General features: G+C 31.4%; 1 protein-coding gene and 1 pseudogene across 1 annotated transcript; both read left to right on the top strand.

Moving 5' to 3' along the window:
• Positions 1–1,283: 1,283 nt before the first annotated feature.
• LOC108549662 (peptidyl-prolyl cis-trans isomerase CWC27 homolog) lies at positions 1,284–2,458 on the top strand (annotated as a pseudogene).
• A 1,763-nt stretch (positions 2,459–4,221) lies between these two features.
• On the top strand, positions 4,222–4,571 carry LOC108549661 (peptidyl-prolyl cis-trans isomerase CWC27 homolog). The gene is made up of 2 exons (XM_017903161.1): positions 4,222–4,313; positions 4,386–4,571. Exons 1-2 carry the CDS (start codon positions 4,236–4,238, stop codon positions 4,569–4,571), a joined length of 264 nt encoding a protein of 87 aa, XP_017758650.1. The 5' UTR covers positions 4,222–4,235.
• Positions 4,572–9,251: the final 4,680 nt, after the last annotated feature.

Raw genomic sequence — 9,251 nt, 5'->3', positions numbered from 1 at the left:
CCGATAAAATCTTCTACATTCTTTAATAAATTCAACCTGAACAATGGTTTTAATTAGACAATCAGCATTCATTTCTTTACCTGGCAAACGACAAATATACAAAGGTACGCCTTTACAACGCAATTATAAAGGTTCATAAATTAATCACAGAAATTAAATGATTTATTAATTTTTCTCCAAGTGAACAGGAGAGTGCATAGGAAATGAGAAAAAATTGCAAACAAACGCCGAAAGCATTGTTGTGTCCACGCAGGTGTGCCTGCATCACATAAAAGAATGTAAGTCTTTGTAATTAACTAGTGCAAATTATGAGCCATTGTTTTTCCACCTTTTATTAGTGATAGCAGAGCTTGGTTTTGAAAAAACAATATTCTGTTGAAATAAACCGGCACATGCAACAGTAGAAAAATATTGGATTCATAGAATATCACCAGCGTATAGCCATTAGATGCCAAGAATTATATTTTATAGCGAGAAAAAGTTGAAACAGCAATACAAATATGTAAGTTATGATGTCTATTGGATTCTAGGTCGGCTAACCATATAACATACAAGATATAAATCTTTGATGGTCAAATAAAGTTTCATACAATGGAGATGGCTTAGGCAGACAAAAGGGAATAAAGTTAATTTAGGTGATGGCCTCGTATAACAACTAGACATAGAAAATAAAGTGAGATTGAAAGGTATGTTGTATTCCACATCTAAATAAATATTAATATCAGTGTTCAAAGTCATTGCCAATGTGTTATATTTCAGAATGTTGGAGCTGAGGTATATAAAGAAAAGGGAGTGGTTCAAATAAAAGCAGTAAGAATAGGAAATACATATTATGTGAAATCAGGAAAGAGGAAAGGGGCAGCATATGTATCAACAGAGAAGGATGTGTGCCGTGGACATGCAAATATGAGGATCATTAAAGAGATGGAGAATGATCACTTGGTAATAGTTATAGAAGTTTAAGATAAATTGAATATAGAGTATAAATGTTGCATTAAGGTTCAAATGTGTAGATATATCTGTAGGAACATGGAAACTATAAAAGCATTTCAGGAATAATGGGGCTGTGACACATGGAATTGATTGGACCAATAAAGTCAACGTTCAAAGGAGATAAAAGGTACGTCCTACCTGCTTATGATTATTCAAGAAAAGAACCATTTGGCTGACTGATATGTAAATGACTAAAGATTTAATATGAAATACTATTGACGAAGGATTGTTTTTATTTTAAAAGTATTTTACATTAATAAAACTAATATATTTGTTATAACTAGGTTATAATGAAAACAACTGTTGGCGATATTGAGTTAGAATTATGGGCAAAAGAAACTCCGAAGATATGTAGAAATTTCATACAATTATGTATGGAAGGTTATTAGGATGACACTGTATTTCATAGAATTATCAAAGGATTCATAACACAAAGTGGTGATCCCACAGGCACAGGAGAAGGTGGTAAAATATATAGAGAACTATTTAAAGTGAGAGTATATTTAAAAATAAAATGAATTGCTTTTTTATTAAAATATAATTATTGGATATATGTATTTTAGGTCGAATTTCATACAAGTTTACATTTTTGTCGACGAGATGTAATTGCTATGACTAATGCTGGAAAAGATGACAATACTTCCCAATTCCTTTTTACTCTTGGTTCTACATCAGAATTGCAGAATAAACATACAATCTTTGGTAAAGTTACTAGAGAGACTATATACAACATGCTTAAACTCGAAGAAGCACTTGTAGATGAGGTAAATTTAATGTTTACAAGAAAATATCAAGAATTAATATAAATATTAATATTAATATTTCCTCTTTTTTGTAGAATGATAAACCAGTTTATCCTCCGAGATTGATAAAAATTATAATATTGAACAATCCATTTTCTGGTATTCCACCAAGGAGAATAGTACAGGAAAATGAAAAAGTAAAGGACAATTCAAAAACTAAAACAGCAGTAGTAAAGTAAAAATCATATATGTTTGCAGAGTTTGGCCCTGATAGTATTATTCTTTGCAATGAAAAATTTTGTTACAGAAAATTCAATCTTTTATCATTTTGTGAAAAAGCAAAGGAAGATGAAGAAGAATCTGTGATAATAAACAAAAAGTTTACTGCTAAGGGCAAATCAGCTCATGATCATTTAAGTAATACAAAATTAAGCTCGCAATCACCTTTTGAGCCACCTGGATTGACAAGTAAAAAAAGGAAGGAAGACCCTAGTAGCGATTGGGAAAGTGATGACGAAGTAAAAACTCAAGAAGAATTAGAAGTTATAACGAAAGAGAAAGGGTTAGTTTATTGCTTATTGTATAGCTATGTTACAGAAAATATTAATTTTTATTAAATGTCATATATTTATATTTTCAGAGCAATGAAGGAAAGGATAAAATATAAAATGCAAGTTGTAAGAAAAGAACCGAGGAATTATGTCGTTAACGTGTATATGTGAAACTTTCAAAGTGAATAAAAAGTACCTAAGCATACAACCATTACAGTTTCATTTTCTTTTTACGAATAACAAAGTCACTCATCTTCATCTGTAACTTCATATTCGTCTATAATTAATTTATTAACTTTTAAAATTGCATCGTAAAGGCACAACCTTAGCAAGCTTTCTAATATAATTCTGGATATGAATTTCTTGTTATTTAATTCATTATTGGTGATTATTGGATAGAATGGTTGAACCATTGCCGAAGATACTAATGGTTTGTCTTTCTATTAGTATAATGGAATAATTAATAATTCCAGTTCATGAATTTATTATAGAAATTTGGTATTTTTCGCATCAGAAGTATATTTATAATTGCTTTATTGATATTATTAAATATAAGAGATATCGTTTGATATTCTAGATCGATACTTTATCACATAGATATTTCAAAGATGCAACATTTTCCCGCTACAAAAATATCTAGCGTATCCGGCTGCAGCCAACTTCCAGTTGGCGGTAAGCGGGCATAACGGTAACGTGGTGGAATATTCTCACGCGTCAAAGTGAAATATTAAATCTCAAAATGTTTCATGAAGTAGTGATATCGCTGATTGACATTTTAATTACTTTATGAAGAATGAACATTTCTTTGGTGGTAATATAATACATGCGAAGAAAGGGATGTTGCATAGTGCAAAGCGTATAACGATACATGTGGAAAATAAAGTGATGTGAGTGCGGGATCCTATAACACTATCGCATTGTCCGTTACAATCTGCTGTAGAAGATTCTAGATTTCGACTGCCCATTGGAATATTTAATCAACATTACTGAATAGGCAGCTTTATAATAGTTTTTTTCAATTTTTCTTTGATCTTGACGTTCAATTGCAACATAATTATGTATTATCGCTATTACATTCTAAATTTTGATTGTGGAATAAGATATTTCATTACTTCTGCATAGAATAGATTGTTCTTCAACCAGTAGGGCGATTATTTTACGATTGAAAGTGCATATATGAAACACTGCAACGGAATAGCAAGTACCTGTGAAATTTTAATTAAATAGTGTAAGTTAGAAAAGACAATATTCTGTGGAAATAAACAGGCACGTGCAACAATAGAAAAATATTGGACTCATGAAATATCATCAACGTAGATGCCAAGAATTATACTTTATAGCGAGAAAAAATTGAAGCAGCAATATAAATATGTAAAGTATGATATGTCTATTGCATTCCAGGTCGGTTAACCATATGACATACAAGATAGAAATCTTTGATGGTCAAATAAAAATTCAGAAAATGGAGATGGTTTTGGCAGCAAAAAGAATTACAATTAATTTAGGTGATGGCCTGTTATGACAACAAGATATGGAGAATACAGTGAGATTGAAAGGTATGTTGTATTCCTGATCTAAATGAATATTAATACCAGTGGTCAAAGTTAATAATCATCGCTAATGTGTTAGGTTGGAATAAAAGAAGTGAGAAGAGGAAACGCGTGATGCAGAATAAAGAAACAGAAAAGAGGCAGCATATGTATCAGGAGAGAAACATGTGTGGCATTGACTTGCAAATATGAGGATCATTGGAGAGATGGAGAATGAACACTTGGTAATAATTAGAAAAGGTAAAGATAAATTGCATATAGAGTCTGAATGTTGGTAAATGATAAATGTAGAAAATTAAATGTAAGCTATTACATAGAGAAATGTTGTTGACCAGCAGTAATGTGTTATATTTCAGAATGGTAGAGCTGAGGTACATAAAGAAAAGAGAGAGGTTTGAATGAAAGCAGTGAGAAGAGGAAATGATCTCACAGGTACAGGGGAAGGTGGTAAAAGCATATATGAAGAACCATTTAAAGTGAGACTATATTTAGAAACAAAAGGAATTCCTTTCTTATTCAAAAATAATTATTGGATACATGTGTTTTAGGACGAATTTCATACAAGATTACATTTTCGTCGACGAGGTTCAATTGCCGTGGCAGAGATGACAATGAATCCCAATTCTTCTTTACTCTTGGTTCTACACCAGAATTACAGAATAAACATAGAATCTTTGGTAAAGTTACTGGAGAAACAATATATAACATTCTTGAACTTGAAGAAGCATCTGTAGATGAGGTAAATTTAATGTTTACAAGAAAATATATCAATTCTTGATATAAATATAATATTTCCTCTGTTTTGTAGAATGATAGACCACTTTATCCTCCAAGATTTATAAAAACTATAATATTGAACAATCCATTTTTTGATATTATACCAAGAATAATAGTACAGGAAAGTGAAAAAGTAAAGGACAGTTAAAAAACTAAGACAGCAGCAGTAAAGTAAAAATCATATATGTTTGCAGAATTTAGTCCTGATAGTATTGTTCTTTGCAACGAAAAATTTTGTTACAGAGATTTGAATCTTTTATCATTTTGTGGAGAAGCAAAGGAAGATGAAGAAGAATCTGTGATATAACATAAAAAGTTTACTGGTAAGGGCAAATCAGCTCATGATCATTTAACTGATCCAAAATTAAGCTCACAACCAGCTGTTGAACCATATGGACTTGCAAATAAAAAAAGGAAGGAAGGCCGCAGTAGCGATTGGGAAAGTAACGACGAAATAAAAAGTCAGGAAGAATTAGAAATTATGAAGAAAGAGAACGAGGTAGTTTATTATTTGCATTATAACTATGTTATAGAAAGTAGGATTTTTTATTGACTGTCTCTTATATTTATATTTTCAGAGTAATGAAGGAAAGGGTAAAAAATAAATTGAGAGATGCAAAAAAGGAATCAAAGAAAGTAGATAATTATAAAATAGATGATGTTGAAGATGATGAAGATATAAAGGAAAATGAATAGGGAATAAAGAACTGCTTATGAGGTTTAGCACGAGAGAAAGCCGAGGAGATGTAGTGTAGAGTACTGTATATGCCTATAAATATTGTTACATATATATATATATATATGGTCATTGTAATGATAATTATTTCGTAATATGTATTGCGAAACATCTTTTTCTCGCAGCGGTGATACGGACATCTACTCAAATTCTAATGTCTTTATGTCATTGTTTATAATATTGTTAACAATTAACGTGTATATGTGAAAATTTTAAAGTGAATAAAAAGTACCTAAGTATATAACCATTGCAGTTTCATTTTCTTTTTATCAAGAACAAAATCACTCACCTTCATCTGTGACTTCATGTATGTCTATAATTAATTCATCAACTTTTATAATTGCATCGTACAGGCACAGCTTTAGCGAGCTTTGTAATATAATTCTGGATATGAATTCGTTGTTATTTAATTTATTACTGATGATTATTGCATAGAGTGTTTGAACCATTGCCGAAGATACTAATGGTTTGTCTTTCCATTATTATGATGGAATAATTAATAATTTCAGTTCATGAATTAATTATAGAAATTTGGAATTTCTCGCAACAAAAATATATTTATATTTACTTCACTGATATTATTAAATATAACAGACATCGTTTAATATTCTACATCAATACTTTATCACATAGATATTTCAAAGATGCAACATTTTCCCGCTACAAAAATACCTAGCGTATCCGGCTGCAGCCAACTTCCAGTTGGCGGTAAGCGGGCATAACGGTAACGTGCTAGAATATTAAATCTCAAAACGTTTCATGAAGTAATGATATCGCTGATTGACGTTTCAAATACTTTACGAAGTTCAAGATTACTAACTGTGAACATTTCTTCGCTGGTAATATAATACATGTGAAAAAAAGTGATGTTACATAGTGTAAATCGTATAAAGATACACGTGGGAAATAAAGTGGCCTGAGTGCGGGATCCTATAATACTATCGCATTGTCCATTATTATCGGCTGTAATAGATTCTAGATTTCGACAGTTCATTGGGATATTTGATCAACATTACTCTGAATAGGCAGTTTTTTAATAGTTTTCTCAATTTTACTTCGATCTTGACGTTCAAATGCAACATATTTACGTATTATCGCTTTTACATTCTAAATATTGATTGTGGATTAGAATATTTCGTTACTACTGCATAGAATAGGGCTGTTTCCTAAACAGTAGGACAATTATTTTCTGATTGAAGATGAACATGTGGAATAAAATGACGAAAGTGCAAGTGCCTGTGAAATCATGCTTCACAGATTAGTTTTCTTGTTTATATTTCCAAAATTAGGCTTTTCGACTAGATTTTTTTCGGCATAATAGCATAGAATAAATTCTTCTTTAACGGGATTGGATATTTTTTTCGGTTTCGAGCGTGCGTTCTCGAAAAATAATGGGGAAAGTGTCTGTGGCTGTCAGATCGTGCTGCGCAGTTTACCATTTTGCTTTCTATCTTCAAAATTAGACTTTTGACACCGTCTTTTTTTATTTACCAGCGTAGAGTAGAATTTTCTCTATAGGGATTGAATACCTTTTTTCGGTTTCGTACGTGCGTTTTCTAAAAATAGTGCCGAATATGTCAGTGGCTGTGAAATCGTGCTGCGAAATTGACTTTTTTGGATTCGATCTTCGAAATTAGGCTTTTGGATTCGGATTTTTTCATCTAACAGTGTAGAGTAGAATTTTCTCTAATAGGATTGATTACTTTTTTTCGGTTTCCTGCGTGCGTTTTCCAAAAATAGTGCCGAATGTGTCACTGGCTGTCAGATCGTGCTGCGCAATTGACTTTTATGGATTCGATCTTCGAAATTAGGCTTTTGGATTCGGATTTTTTCATCTAACAGTGTAGAGTAGAATTTTCTCTAATAGGATTGATTACTTTTTTTCGGTTTCCTGCGTGCATTTTCCAAAAATAGTGCCGAATATGTCACTGGCTGTCAGATCGTGCTGCGCAATTGACTTTTATGGATTCGATCTTCGAAATTAGGCTTTTGGATTCGGATTTTTTCATCTAACAGTGTAGAGTAGAATTTTCTCTAACAGGATTGATTACTTTTTATCGGTTTCGTACGTGCGTTTTCCAAAAATAGTGCCGAACCTGTCAGTGGCTGTCAGATCGTGATGCGCAATTAACTTTTATGGATTCGATCTTCGAAATTAGGCTTTTGTATTCGGATTTTTTCATCTAACAGTGTAGAGTAGAATTTTCTCTAACAGGATTGATTACTTTTTTTCAGTTTGGTGCGTGCGTTTTCTAAAAATAGTGCCGAACGTGTCAGTGGCCGTGAAATCAAGCGGTGTAATATACTTTTTTGATTTCTATTTCCGAAATTAGGCATTTTGATTAGGTTTGTTCTATATATCAGTGTAGAGTGAAATTTTCTGTAATGGAATTGGATATTTTTTTGGGGTTTCGAGCTTGCGTTTTCAAAGAATAGTGCCGAATGTGTCAGTGGCTGTGAAATCGTGCTACGTTATAGACATTTTTCTTTTCTATTTGCGAAATTAGGCGTTTTGATTAGGTTTGTTCTATATATCAGTGTAGAGTGGAATTTTCTCTAACGGGATTGTATACTTTTTTTCAGTTTGTGTCAGATTACGTTCCTGTGGTCGCGGTTTAATTGCAATGGCTAATGCTGGGGAAGATGACAATGGTTCCTAATTCTTCTTTACTCTCGGTTCCCAATTAGATTTGCAAAATAAACATACAATCTTTGGTCAGGTTACTGGAGAAACTATATATAACATGCTTAAACTTGAAGAATGTAGATGTGGATGAGGTAAATTTAATGTTTGCAAGAATATATATCAAGAATTAATATAAATATAATATTTCCTCTTTTTTGTAGAATGATAGACCTGTTTATCCTCCGAAATTGATAAAAATTATAATATCGAACAATCCATTTTCTGATATTCCACCAAGGATAATACAATAATACAGGAAAGTGAAAAAGTAAAGGACAGTTCAAAAACTGAAGCAGCAGCAGTAAAGTAAAAATCATATATGTTTGCAGAATTTAACCCTGATAGTACTATTCTTTACAATGAAAAATTTTGTTACAGAGATTTCAATCTTTTCAATCATTTAGTGAAGAAGCAGAGGAAGATGATGAAGAATCTGCGATATTAAATAAAAAGTTTAGTGCTAAAAGCAAATCAGCTCATGGTCATTTGTCTGATCCAAAATTATGCTCCTAACCAGCTGGACCTTCAAATTAAAAAAGGAAACAAGACCATATTAGCGATTGGGAATTATTGGAGAATAATTTGGAAATTAACAAATTATGCAATTTCTGCGATTAATGTATGGACTTTTATAGCTGTATCGCATAGCTGGCTCCTTGCTCAACATTCTTATGCAATTTTTGTACATAATTTAACGCTAATTAGTTTGTTATTTTTGTTATTTACTTGACGACGTACGTGATTCGCTAACAATGATCGGCGCGATGGTCGGACAAAATAATTAATTATAAACAAAATTAGTAACAAAATTAGAAGTAAAATAAGAACAAAAATCATATGAGAATGTTCCCAAGGAAAATTACTTGTATAATGTGTGCATGTAATTTATAAATTAATTGCATAGAAGATTGTAATTTGTGAAAAACCAATAGTATTATTGGCATCAGTTCGAACACTCCGAGTAATAATTACACGTAACTATACTATTACACGTAAATTATAATACTTATCGTTAGTAACAAATTATTAATTTTAATAACAAATTATTCATAACAAATTTATAATAAAAGTGAAAACATTAAGAAATTAAAGGCTATTACTTGAACTTGGAACGAATTTGTGTCAAAATCTAACTATACTTTGCAAAAAGTGTATAAATTATTACACTGATTGTTTATAACAAATTAATATTGTTAATAACAAATTGCTCGCAAC

This window comes from Eufriesea mexicana, unplaced genomic scaffold (assembly GCF_001483705.2).
Source record: "Eufriesea mexicana isolate 0111107269 unplaced genomic scaffold, ASM148370v2 scaffold2207, whole genome shotgun sequence".
Lineage (NCBI taxonomy): Eukaryota > Metazoa > Arthropoda > Insecta > Hymenoptera > Apidae > Eufriesea > Eufriesea mexicana.
Note: the sequence above shows the minus strand (reverse complement) of the source record. Positions and strands in the feature narration are given on the sequence as shown.

Coding starts and splice junctions, on each gene's coding strand:
- LOC108549661 (XM_017903161.1), top strand. CDS start 4,236: ATGAAAGCAGTGAGAAGAGGAAATGATCTCACAGGTACAGGGGAAGGT. Junction 4,314..4,385: donor TATATGAAGAACCATTTAAA/GTGAGACTATAT, acceptor CATGTGTTTTAG/GACGAATTTCATACAAGATT.